At 37.2% G+C, this 14,514-nt stretch overlaps 1 protein-coding gene across 2 annotated transcripts in view; it reads left to right on the top strand.

The window, feature by feature from the left end:
• fndc3ba (fibronectin type III domain containing 3Ba) overlaps positions 1 to 14,514 on the top strand; it is a 153,879-nt gene that overhangs the window by 76,859 nt on the left and 62,506 nt on the right. Inside the window, exons 4-7 of one of the 2 annotated variants that reach the window (XM_055157004.1) lie at positions 2,341 to 2,417; positions 9,161 to 9,389; positions 10,776 to 10,938; positions 11,646 to 11,770. In XM_055157004.1, coding sequence (XP_055012979.1) covers positions 2,341 to 2,417; positions 9,161 to 9,389; positions 10,776 to 10,938; positions 11,646 to 11,770 — 594 coding nt within the window. Of the gene's footprint in view, positions 1 to 2,340; positions 2,418 to 9,160; positions 9,390 to 10,775; positions 10,939 to 11,642; positions 11,771 to 14,514 lie in introns of both variants that reach the window. The other variant, XM_055156999.1, reaches the window with a different exon arrangement.

Here is a 14,514-nt window from a genome sequence, read left to right as displayed (position 1 = left end):
CCAGTAACTTTCTAGTAATCGGGGCATGAACGCTTTAAGCACTGAGCCACTGCTACCACTTAACATACCTTTGTAAGAAGCGTGTAAGTTTTCTAAAGTACGGTAATAAATCTGTAGAGAAATTTCCACTTTTTGTGATTCATATATACGTCTTGCTGACTGGAGCAGACTGTAAAATGGAGGCTTGTGACATGGTGTGTAATCGGTTAGAAAATATTTGTGTGAGTGTGTGTGTGTGTGTGTGTGTGTGTCCTGGGGTCCGACGGGGTCCCAATGACTTTACCAGCAGTGGACCTCCATCACTGACTAATGCAGGAAGAAAAGAGGCACTTCAGGAGATATGCGCACTGGAAAAGTCAATACCATTTCAATCTGCTAATTCTATTATACATTCTATATATTCAGAGCCATATTTTCCTGAGAAACTACAGAAATCCATCATCATGTTGGAGCTAAATGAGCACATTGTTACTGCCAGATGCTTTTGCACAGCCCGTATAGACTGCTCTGCCATGTACTTAACATATGGTCCATACGTTTAACTTTGAATCTCCTACGATACATGAATTTGAGTGATAGTTTAACAAGATTTCTGACTTGATTTGAGATTTTTTTTTTAGGTTGTGATGTTTTATTATTTGCCTACAGGGATGCATATTGTGATACTGATTTAAAGAACTTATATTACGCAAAATTTACTCTTTTGAGCTTTAAGTCATAATATAGTTATACAGTTATAATTGTGTTACCTTCTCAAAAACATATCTGGAGTTGTGTTTTGTTTCATTCACACATATTTTAGTAATCCTTTCTTATTAGTCTGTTTACATCTTCAAAGGTCAAAATGATATGTTTCACGTTATGATGTCTTGAAGCAGTTGTTTTCAAGTGGCGGCTATCTTTTACCTTTAGTTCAGTACAGATGATTCCAGGAATTCTAGATCTAAATGATTCTAGTGAGGGTGTATGGAGATTTAAAACACAGTGGAGCACTTCCTGCATTACACATGACATCACAAGAGTGTTTTCTGTTTGAGAGAAACACTCAATGTATAGGCAATGTAATATAGGCCCTTTAAAGGACATGAATTCAATAAATTCATTTTGTGACTGAATTTGTAAGTGAAGGGAATTTTCTAAGCAACGAATGAGTCAGATATGAGTCTATGTGGCCACCATCTAAGACCCATATTTACAGGGCTATTCATGGCTATCATCTCCCTGTTACAATTCCCAAAACTTTTTACCTTTAAAAAGATTCAATATTTAGTTTAAAGTTTATAATCGCCATGCAAACAGTAACATTTTGTCATCATACTGAAACCCATGGATCGGAACATACAAGATTAGGTTTTCAAGATTAATAGAGGTCAAATTGAAAAAGCAATTTGAGTGGTTGCAACTGACAGCACACACAATTACAATACAAGTTTCAAAACCTCAATTTGAGTCATGCAGTCTTGTTAGAGGAAACTTTAATGTTTCGGTATCTATTTTCCTGTGGTTCCTTAAATGTTGTTATAAATCATCTTGTCTTTTGGTTTCCATTTCCTTTCATGGTATCGATACATCATGCTGGGGGTGTTCTACGTGTATTTGCATCAGTTACCATGGAGACGCAAGCGCAAATTAGCAAATATTGTCAAATAAGTTTTAAGTTTGAGAGGGACTTGTTTAACAGTACAAATCAGCTCACCTGTTGTAGTTCCAGTTAAGACAATTCTTTTTGGTCAGATTGTGTTCATATACAACTCAGATGAAGTCTTAAGGGCGCTTCAGACAGAGCAGTGCCTAGAGTTATCATCACTCTCCCAGTGAACGTTGATGACAATGACCATTGATGCAAAGTATCAATTAGAAATCAACTACTACATTGTTTGAAAATGTCTGTTTGACTTGCACAAATAGAGGATACCTGTATTTTTAAGCTGGCCATTTATTCCTTGAAGCTGTTATTGCTTTGCCTGGAATGTTCCATAGTATGGCATTAAACCTTCTAGCAATAAAAACATCTGTAATTTAAAAATGCACTGTTAAGTTCCAGGCAATGCAATAAAATCTCCATATAAACAAGCAGGTAGTGGAACCTTCATCAGAAACGTTACATAGTACAGCTTTAAAGTCACAGAAAATAACTTATGTGTTTGTGTTATTAATACATTGTAATACTGGGATGATTCTGAGCCAGTGGTCCACACCAGGGTCACAGTCAATGGCCTCTCCTTTAAACAAGTGTCTGGCGGATTTCCCAGCATGCACCCTGGTGATTGATGTGTGTGAATGAGACTTGACTTGTCCCAAAGCCGTCCACTTAAATGAAGTGTCTCTTGTGCCCTATAGGTCCTGCAGAGGTTCCCATGATGTCTCCCAATGGCTCCATTCCCCCCATCCATGTACCCCCAGGATACATCTCACAGGTCTGTATAATACTGGAGTTTTGAAATGTTTTGAGCAGTGTTAAATTACTAGTACTTGTGTAAAAATACTGCAATGTGATAAAGATACATCTCACAGGTCAGTTAATTTTAGAGGTTTTTAAAAGTTTTGGAAAGACGACGTACTTAAGTAAAAATACTAACAAGAATACAAGTAGGTGTCTTTGTAAATGTAGGAATGTAAAGATTAAGATTCAATTAACCAATTATCAGTTGTTCAGGTTACAATATATTCTTGTAAAAACAAAAACAAAAATGTAAGAAGCAAACTCAAGAAATATGTATTGTCCAAAAATACAGATCCATCACACTGGTTGGTATAATTTCTCAGTTTTTAAAAGTTTTAGGCAGTGTTAAAGTACTACAATGTGAGAACCAGAATACCAGGACATTTTCTATGGATTTGTCATTGCTTTGCTTGGAATGTTCCACAGTATGACATTAAACAGATCTACATTACATTTATTCAATTACAGGTCGTTTTATAGCTCAAAAATGGAAAAAAACAGGCTGTGAGAAGGGTCGCCTCTCCACAGATCTGACCTGTAGCTTGGTCTGCTTTGGTCTCCATTAAGATAGAAAGGTTTAGTGCCATACTGTGAAACATTCCTTACAAAGCAATTACATCTCCACGAGGTAAAAAAATATATATATATTTGACTGAACTTTCACCAGAAAAGCTACTTAATGCACTTTTATAGCTATAGTATCAGACCTGAAAAAGCTGGATTGATGCATCCCTAATACCATATAACCATTTAACTGCAATTACATCCTTTATCACAACATATTTTTAAATGCGTTTTAATGAATTGTGTAAAAGTATTTGTTTTCTTTGCCCCTCTGGTGTTGAATCACTGACGTTTACACATAGAACAATAGAACAATGTTTTTCAGCCCCATTCATCCCCTCAATCCAGTTAGTGCCAGTGACTGTGTTTGTTTGTTTTGGCACTCGTGGTAATTGAGTTATGAGGAGTAAAATATCTCTCACAATAAACCCCTGTTACAATGACAGTTGTGTAATACATGCACAGATGCCCTCCCTCCTCTCCCTCATGCGCCCAATTAAATGAACATCTATGAGGCATAAATGGCCCCCTAAAGAGAACAGGCGCACTTCTCAGTTTGACAGTGTGGTTTGGGCTTTCTGCATTTGTATGTAAGGATGATATTAACAAAACCATTTTGTTATTTTGTGGGTTCACTGTAATACTATAAATTCCTATATTTTAATGGGACTGGTACAGCTTCTCTGACTCCAAGGACTATTGCTCCAACTGTTTCTCAATTCTTCCCATACTGGTTTTATTATTGAGATTGCTACAGCCGCTAACGGTCATAATTTAGTCCAGTTTTGATCCTAGTTTAGTCCTGATGTAGAGCTGGTCTGGTCCTCTTTTAGTTTTAGTTTAGCCCAGGTCTAGTCCAGGTTTAGTCCCAGTTTAGTCCTGGTTTTGACACTATTGCTGCTGCTGCTGCTACTAATACTACTAATACTACTTTTACTATTACTACTACTACTATTGCTACTACTACCTATAACTTAGTACCTACTCCTGCATACTCCTGTCACCTACCACTACTACTACCTACTGCCTGCTACTACTACTTACTACTACTACCTACTACTACTATAACTATTTCTATTACTATTACTACTACTGTTTCTACTACAGCTATTACTTCTACTACCACTACTACTACTGCTACTGCTACTGCTACTACTGCTACGAACACTACTACTACTACCTTCTACTACTATTATTACTATTTCTATTTCTATTACTATTAGTACTATTACTATATACTACTATACCATGGCTGTTACTACTAATGCTACTGCTAATACTACTCCTACAAACAACTACTACTACTACTACTACTGCCAATACTATCAACTACTACTACCTATGACCTACTACTGCATACTGCTATCACCTACTAATGCTACTACCTACTACTATTATTACTATTGCTATTACTATTACTACTACTATTTCTACTATTGGCTGCTGCTACAGCTACAACTACAACAACAACTACAACAACAACTACAACAACAACTACTACTACTACTACTACTACTACTACTACTACTACTACTACTACTACTACTACTACTACTGTTATTACTGTCAACTACTACTACCTATAACCTACTACCTACTGCTACTGTTATTGCTATTACTATTTCTATTACTATTACTACTACTATTTCTTCTATGACTACTAATACTACTACCACATTGCCATTATTACCCCTCTTCTAGTCCCCATCCTTATTTACAAAAAAGATAAAAATACTATTACCCTCATAGTTTTTATCATATTAATGAAGTAACATTGTCTTCTAAATATACAAATCCACTTTAATTATATTACACATGTTTACACAGTAATAATATAAACACTACATAAATAACCAGTCTTCTTTCCTTAAGTCCGGTGCCAGTGGACAGGCGGTCATTGCCTCACAGTGGGTTGTGCGTTTGTGTTGTCTTTGTGTGTGGGTGTGTGTGTTTGTGTGGGTGTGTGTGTGTGTGTATGAGGAGGGAACAGGCCAACTGTGAACGGGAATCGCTGTAACTCTTATGTAAACCAGGCCAAAGGGGGAGACAGGAGAGGAGTGGGGGTGTGAGGGGTGTTTTGGATGCGCTACGGTGAGAGAGAGGGTCCAAATCTGCAGCCGTTAGAGATGGATTATGCACATGTGTTTATAGGGCTATTGTCTGTGTTAGCAACTGCATTATAAAGAGATGGTCGATGGGCTTGAATCGCCTTTTGCTTTTAAGTGTGAGCCAGAGACGCATATTGAAAATTATATAGGAAACGCTCCCTAGTACTACTAAAGCTATTATTTGGGGAAGGAAAAATAAGATAAGAAAGGTTCTCAAGTCTGTCAAATCATTATTGTATACTATATGAGGGAGTACTCCAAATCCTAACTACTATAAATACAAATACATTATGGATATTGTCACAGAGACATTAGCTATAGCATTTTGGTCTTGTGGCACAAATAATTAGGAATGTAACAATAACCTAAATATCATGATATCATATTGTCAAAGTTCTCGCAATAATATCATGGACCATCACAATATATCGAATTACCAGTCTCTTTGCTTAAATTAAGAGTTCTGGTGCAGCAATAGCTGACAGAGGAAACTACATAGACCATGATCCTTTGCTCCATTTCAGTGTAGACTACAAGAAGAAATAACAGTTCTAAGCACTTTTTAAGTCTTAGCTCTTTGGATTAAGTCTTGTCAAGGCATTTTAAGAGGAAAAAGTAGCATATTAACAGTTTTGTTAGCCTCCACAAGATATCGCAACAAATATCGTCCCGTGAGATGTATATCATGAAAACATCGTACCGAGAGATTTGGGTATTGTTACATTCCTAATCGTGAGCCTCCCCACCATATCATGAGCTTTCCCGCAATATCTCAATAAATATCGTACACCCCTACAAATAATACCTCGTAAAAATCTTAAATCTGAAGGTGATTTTCATTTTTGTTGCATATGTCTTCTGAATTTTTTCAATAATACTTTTTGTAAAGGAGAATTTCTACAGTAGGCCTATAAGAGGTATGTTATAAATGATAAAATTGTTAAGTTGTACAAAGTAAATGATGACAAGAGCACTAAAAAGTATGTTTGATCAAAATTTACTGGAGTAAAAGTAACCCATGACACCGCTATGTAAAAATAGGCCACACACGCAGTCCGTCACAGTCGGGGATGACATGTGGATCAACAAAGAAAACACAACAAGCAGATAAGGTTCTACAGAGGAGAGAGAGGAGGAGGTGAGGGAAGAGGTGGAGGGAAGAGAGGAGGAAGAGAGGGAGGGAGAGCGAAGGAGAGAGGGGAGGGAGAGATAGAGAGCGAGGGAGCGAAAGAGAGCTGATCCAAGTGAACTAAAGGGAAGTTGATGTGGAGAGAGGCCCCAGTTTGCCCTCCATTCTACATTTCTGCAGCAAAACATTGTCACTTGAAGAAAACAAGTTCAAAGTCCTGCTATGATGTACATCTGACCTATATACTACTATTGTTAGTACACACACAGACGCAGTGGGTTCCAGTGTGTCAGACTTATCACCTTTGAAGTTATTTTGAAGAATGACGTGTTTGTGCGTTGAATTTTGAGTAGTGGTGTGTAACAAGTCTAGAAAAACTTTTTATTTATACAGTTACAGAATCTCTAAAAATGTTTCCTCAACAGTTGAATAATGAGCAGGGGAAGTATTACTAATAAGAGTGACCTTTGGTGGAATAGTTGTGGTTACAGAGAGAGTATTTGTTGTAGGAGGGACTTTTTAGTATCACACAGAAACCTTCCCACTATATTTTCACTATTTAGTAATGATATACATTTTATAAGCAGCAAAGTCTGATTTAAAGTCCTATATTCGCAAAATTGACCCTTGTGAGTTTTAAAGGCGCATTGTTTAATTTTTCTGGTGGAGAATACGTCAAATGCTTATTCTTTTACCTGGAATGTTTCAAAGAATACTATTGATCTTTGTTAAGACCAAACCAGACCAAGTTACAGGTTAGATCTGTGGAGAGGCGACCCCGCTCAGTCAGAATGCCAGTTTTCTAGGTATTTTTGAGCTATAAACCACCGTAATTGAAAAAACGTGAGGTAGAGCTGTTACATGTTGCACCTTTAAGCTGTGTTATAATGTAGTTACAGTATTATTTGATTTTATTCAGATGTTTTTTGGTATTATTTGCATTATCTAGTGTTATTTACAAAATTTGTAGTAGACAGTCGATCATTATTTAGATGATAAGGGCTTATTTGGGACAACAGCAGAAATGAGATGTTAGTGACTGACAGAGTTAGCTAAAGATTTGGGTTTTTGTATTTATGTGTAAAAAGAAACTCACATTCACAAGTTTGATCTGTCTTTACTTGAATTCATTGCTTGCTAGTGCTTTTTTTCTACATAAATACTTTTTTTGCATGAACTCCTGGGCAGGTGTAGTCTTGTGAGTACAGTTTGAGTCAGATACATAGAGATACATAATAGTTTTGAGAGCCTTTGCCACAAAAAGGATAAGAATTTCTTTCGTCGCCTCCAGCCGTAGTTATTTGGCCTCATGTGGTGGTGTATGCTGGTGTTATGGTGCTGTGTGTTGGTGGCCTCTGTTGTTGGTGGGACAGGCGGGTGACTTCCCCTCTCCGCGGGGAGTCTGTTTGGCCTGGGCTTGGTATGTGGCTCTGTGTAAGTGAGTGAATAGGAGGAATGTGTGTGTCTGTGTCTGGGTGCTCCTCACTGCAGCAGATCTAAACCTATGGACCTATGGTAATGTGAGGCAGGGCTTTGAACATTGTTGTTGAAGCGTGGAAGCATTGTCAAGAAATTTCTCATCAAAACAACTTCAAAAAAGTGGAGATGTGTTGTGGTGTAGGGGGTGGTACAGCTTCAAATTTTAGGGTTACAATGAAAAGTAAACTAGTAATTTGACATGTTAGAGCTTCATAAATAACAGGCAGCATAAATTACATTATACCATTAAATCAAATAGTAACCACTTCCAGTAAGAATGCAAATTTTGAACTCAGTAAAAACCCATGTTATTGAGTAAATGCAAGCTGGATATGATTAATGTCATCCTGGGACATTCCAGGCAAACCAACAACATCTCCATGGAGACAAGCAGATGGCGGAACCTACATCAGAAAAGTTACACAGTGCACCTTTAATTTCATATTCAAGATTTTTCAACATAAATCTCAAATCTAATTCTTCAGGCGTTTATTCTTCATACATACAAAGACTGCTCTCTACATTGTTATGTGTGCTGCGTCTGACTTTTTTCATATAATAAAGGAACATTTGTTTTCTATATTAAAAACAGCTTTGGGGATTAAAATATACGACTGCTGTGTGCTGTTTGCATCCAATTATGAAGCATTTTTATCATAAACCAAGAAATACTTCTAGTGCACTGTTAATATATTATATGTTTAGCGTTGTTGTAACAGGCAAACTCCACTCTGGCTTCTGAAAGGTGCTTTTAATCTCATGCTTTGTAAAAGTGAAGGAATAAGTTTAGATCACTGCAAACAATTTAAAATTAACTAGATGTTTTTTCACCTTTTTAAATAAAAATTAGTAAAAATGTAAAAATCAGCACCTTTAATTATCACTGTACATTTGTTTATGATTATGATTGTAAAGGGGGTTAATAGTTCCTCATTGTAAAGTGATTTGAATGCTCAAATCGGTTTGCAAATCTGTCCGTTCTTCTACTGTTCAATTTTAAAGATGCACTGTGGAACTTTTGGGGTCCACTACCTTTTTGCCTCCATAAAAATTGCCTAGTTTTGCTTTGGAATGTCCCACAGTATGGCATTAAACATCCATTTTGCATTTATCCAATTACGGATCATTTTTATTTCTCCAAAATACTTTGAAAAACTTGAAAAAACTTTGCAGATTTGACCTCTAACATGGCTCACTGGTGTCACATGCTTTTCTCTGTAGAGATAGATAAACTTAATGCAATACTGTGGAACATTCAAAGTAAATAATAACATTCCATTGAGGCAAGCAAGTGGCTGGCCTTCCACCAACAAAACCAAACCAGGCATGTTTAAAACCAACATTCTGAAAATCTGTCTGAGTGAAATCCTACATTCTATATCCTCATTATCTCTCTCCCTCTCCACTCACCATGGTGCCGTCTGCTTCTCTTCCCAGGTTTTGGAAGACACCACGGGGGTCCGGCGGGTGGTGGTAACCCCTCAGTCTCCAGAGTGCTACCCCCCCTCCTACTCTCCAGCCCTGTCCCCCACACATCACCTGCCCCCCTACCTGACCCACCCGCACTTCATCCCCAACTCCCACTCCTTCTACCCCCCTGTGAGCCCCGGAGACATACCCCCACAGTACTACCAGCACCACCTGCCCCCCATGTACACCGACCAAGGTAAACACAACCACACAACAGGATGTTTTTTAAAGTGTCTATTATGCTGTTTTCTGATCTATGTAATGTTTCCTGATCAAAAACATATCCAGAGTTGTGGTTTGTTCTTTTTCCTTTTTCTTTTCTCAAACTGAAAACACTCTGTTCCACCTTGTGATGTCATGTGGAGATACAGGAAGTGCTCCACTTTGTTTTTATACTCCAGACACAAGAATTATATGGACAATTTCAGCCTTGTAATTGCCAAACTATACTAAACAAAAGGTAAAAGGTAGCTGTTAACTTGAAAACTACCACTTTGCAAGGTGGAACAGAGCATTTTGAGCTCTTGGGATGTAGACAGAGTAATAATAAAGTATACAGGATTACTCAAACATGAATGTTTGTCATGTTTGAATGAAACAAAACACAGCTCTAGATATGTTTTTGAGGAGATCACAGCATTATAACATGTCTTAAAGCTCACAAGAGTCGATTTTGTGTAATATTGGACCTTCATTATGTATTACAATTACTTGATACAATTGAAATCATGACTTTTCAAAACTGTTACTTAATAACTGTAATTAAAATTTTGGCTTAATTGCACAGCCAAATACTTTATTCACCCCTAGGGAGTAGAACTCAATGATTATCACCCTCTTCTGGCAACAGCAGAGAGTGCAATATGTTGAAATCACAAATGAGCAGCACTATCAGAAGTGATAGGAGGCTAACAGATAAATAATGTATATAAATACATTTTTGGCTTTCTGTAAAATTAAAATGTCCTCTTATTTACAAACGCAATACATAAAGTTGAAGCAATATTGTAATAATAATATCCTTGGTACAAAATATACACACTAATTAAGATGCCGAAAGCAGTTTTGTTGTCATCCATATTACAAATTGAGCATACATGCGAACTAGCGCACTGTCTCTAAGTGAACAGTCACTATTATTAAAATTGTAAAAATAAACCAAAATAAACATCCAATTAAAATTCTAATTAAGTAAAGACTACCCAGTTATTTTGAAGTGTAGATGACTTCAGTTTGTCGTGTTATAATGTATAATTTATTATGCCTCAACATTAGCATTAGCGTTAGGATTGAGAAACTATCTTTAATGCATTGAAACACAAACCTCTGCCTTTGTCCTCTGCTCAAGTATTCATTTGATTTGTGTTCTTTTTGTGTACATGTTGTCTGTCACATTTACGTGCAGATCCCTGTCTAATGCCTTATCTTTAAATATTTATACATTTTAGCATGATTTAGCAAAACATCCATACAGTGTGGCCGGGTGCTATTGTCCACAGAGCCTATTAAGATGCAGAAAGCTATTTTTTGTCATCCATATTACAAATCCTTTTCTGACATATATTTTTAATGTCTCTTTTAGAAATCATCCCTGTTTATGGCATGTCCAACTACATCAGCAGCAGAGAGGAGACGTACACGAAGCCACAGCCCAAAAAGATCAATGAAAAGAGACAAAACCGACTCAACTCTCCTCCCTCCACTCACTACAAGAACAGCCTGGGCCCACAACCCAATGGATACAGGTGAAAAGCTTGTGTTAAAGGTGCACTGTGTAACTTTTCAGGAGGAAGGTTCGACATCTGCTTGTCTCCATGGTGTTATTGAGTGGGATTGTTGCACAGTATCTTTAGTGTTTTTGTTATTATATTATTGCTCAAAACTACCTCCAAAACATGCAACATTACTGTGATCTCTGACCTGCAACTTGGCCTGTTTGTCTCCATGGCAATAGTTAAATTAAATGCCATACTGTGGAACATTCAAGAAAAAAATAATAACATCAACGTGAAGTCAAGTTACACAGTGCACCTCTCAATATGAAGGTTACAATGTAGAAGTAATCATGTTGTGTATGAAATAAATCATTGTTATAATGTAGTTCAACTGACAGACACAGGCTTTATGTTGTGCTTTCCCTTTCATTATGCAATGTGAACAAAGACACAAAAAACCTATTATAGCTGTTCATTTTTATCATATTTTTATTATCCTACCACCTTAAAAGAATTTTAAATAAAACCAGGTGTTTTTTGTTTAAGATAGCCAATATGTTAGACATTTTTATTGTAGCATTCAGAAGCTCTTTTGACAGTGATTCATGTTTCTGTTGTGACATGTTTATTATATCTATTTACAGCCGGTACAATCTGCTAAGCTTTTCACATAAAATACTACGTTGAGATCTAATTTTAAACGTTCTCTAACCATATTTTCGTTTTTGATGCAGCAGCAAGTCCCACGCTCCGTCACTGGGGTCGGTGGGGTCAGGGGGCGGAGTCAGTCCAGGAGGGAAGAAGCCAGAGCGGCGACTCCGGAGCAGCCCCCGAAACAGTGAACCAGAGACGCACACAACAGGTAGGACCGTCTCCAGCCTGTATGAGTCTATAATGTCACATAAGGGAGACGGGAGTAGACACTAACTGAAGGGCGTCAATGTAACGGTCATATTTTGGTTTATTTTTTCTTCAGGATCACATTGTGTTGTAGAGAGATTTGCATATTGTTTGAGCAGAGGTTTTACATATGCCCTTCCCAGTCTTACTATATACACTATACATTGGTTTCAGGCGACATTTTTAGAACTTTTCGACATTCAAATCATGTCATATTTTTATAATAGTTTTTAATTGTTAATTGCTGTGACAACAAATGCAAATGCTCCCAATTTTTCATCATTCTGAAACCCTTGGACCTGGAATGATCTCAAATACTACCTTTAGGCTGGTCATACACTAAGGAAAACCCTTTGTTGATCATAGAATAAGAGTTAAAATATAGGCTTAAATAATATGATATAACATTTTCCTGATTTGACAAATTTTATGGAAAATTCACTGCTAATCTCTAAAATGTGAATTAGGTGTGTTAGGTGTGGTAAGTGTTTTCCAGATTCTGAGCTACTTAAGATACAGATTCTGCACTTAAGAATCAGATCTGAAAACCTCAATTATTTTCTTTTCTCTTAACTTTTCTGCTCTGTAACATATCATTGAAATAATTGCCCCTTCCCCGGTTTGCAACAATGTACGTTATGTTCATATATAGAGTTTATAATATGTTTATGTCAGATGTCTTTCCTTATATATCCATAATCTATCCTCTAGTAAACACTTTCTGGGAGCAACATTTACATATACTTTTTTTTACATTTATTTAAACTAAGTTTGATCAATATTATACTTCTCCCCATACCATAGATAGTGCATATCATTTCTGTTAGCATTTCTTGTCTCTTACCCAAATTTGGACCCCGCTGGCTGCCTGTGAGTGTCATTGTCCCGTATAAACTCAATGGCCTTTTGCATTGGAGCGAGGCGTATAAAGCACACCTTTCTCTACCCCCCTCCCGCCCTCAAAGAAAGTCAGTCCTGCCCAAAAATGAATGGATGAATGGAGCTTCTCTGAGGTAAAAGCGGTAGGGGGAGGGGGGGTTTGGAGATGGGGGTCCGAGGTGGGAAGGTGCACGGGTTGTCCGGGTAACCACATAGCTGAAGCCGTCCCCGAACGCTATCGTCTTACGGCGGTTTACAATAAAGGCCTTGTTGGTGAAGGCTATGCTGTGGTGGGATGGGGGAGGATGGGTGTAGGAGGGAGGTGGGGAGGGGGTGGGGGGTCTTGCATACCTGTAGAGTCCTGCTGTAGCTGAAGGGAGCCTTTCAGACACTCTCCATGGTTTTATCAAAGACACATATGCAAACAAAGGCAAGCACGTGAGGGAATGGGTAAATCTAATAGGGGAAAGCACCATCTGGTTTACTTAAATTTGCACTGCGTAACATTTCTAGAGGAGGGGCCGCCACCTCCTTGTCTCCATGGCGATGTCATTACTTTGTCTAGATTGTTCCACAGTACATATTAACCTATCACAAGAGAGGCAAGCAGGTTTCAGGACTACGCTACATTTACAATTCATATCTGTGAGAGTCGCCCCTTTTCACACAAGGAATTAATTTTCAATTTTTGAGCACTAGAAACACCCATAATGAAGAAATGCTAGATGAAAATGTTTAAAGTCATACCTTGGAACATTCCAGGTAAAGCAATAACGTCTCCGATTAGCTGACTGTCCAGCAGAAAAGTTGCTCAATGCACATTTACCAAACATAATTCCATAATCCTACTTCATATATTAATGTCTTCTATGTGTATATGAAATGTACTCAAAATAAAGACATGAGAGGGTGTGTCTAAACTTTTGACTGGTAGTGTACCTTTTTCAACTTTTTAATCACAGTATTTTCAGATTCATAGAGCAGTTTTTTCAGTTTTCTGGTACCCATAGTTTTAGATGATGCAAACTACTATTTTTACCCCTTTTTAAACTTGTTTATTTTGTACTATTCTCCATATTTGTTTAGTACAGTATTTTAGATCATAGGAATAGATTTAAATGTCCATGAATGATTTCTGTAAAAGTTACCAGCCCTTTTATGCTATTACAAAACACTATCATAAATCATACAAAGCTGTTCAAACATCTCCTGTACTCAGACACAGCATGTAGATCTTTATATCAATATGTACTTAAACTGTTATCAAACCCCAGACTATCTCTATCACTAGATACATAATTCAGCAAATATTGTTCAAGTCAATGGCCAAGTTACTAGAATTCTCAGAATAGGACATCAGCAGTTTGCACAGTAAATCATGCCTCAGAAACATGGTTATTTAGAATTTTAGTTTTATGTAGTTCATATGTAGGTATGTAGTTCCTGTAGATATTGGCCATTTTATTATAGGGTTCTCATATTATTAAATACAAGTAGCTTTTTTTTTTTTTTTTACTCATGCTGATTTCAAGTCTGAATATATGTTGAATATTGAGGAGAAGTCAAAGGATTTTTAACCCAGATGTCCTTCCCGACTTAACACTTTGAATATGGCTATGCTTGAGACTAATGCAGGGTCAGCCAACTGTCTGTCTCCATGGAGATGTTATTGTTTTGCCTTGAATGTTCCACAGTAAAACATCAAACATAATGTACTTTGAGAGAAGCCGGTGACCACAATGACAAGTTATAGTTCAAATCTCTTCAATGGCAAGTCTTCACACAGTAAAAATGCAGGTTGCAACTACACTTTACTGACCCACAAAG

Source organism: Boleophthalmus pectinirostris, unplaced genomic scaffold (genome assembly GCF_026225935.1).
Source record: "Boleophthalmus pectinirostris isolate CB_2022bp ecotype Guang Dong unplaced genomic scaffold, ASM2622593v1 HiC_scaffold_10, whole genome shotgun sequence".
NCBI lineage: Eukaryota > Metazoa > Chordata > Actinopteri > Gobiiformes > Gobiidae > Boleophthalmus > Boleophthalmus pectinirostris.
The sequence above is the reverse complement of the archived record's forward strand: the minus strand, read 5'-3'. Positions and strand labels throughout refer to the sequence as shown.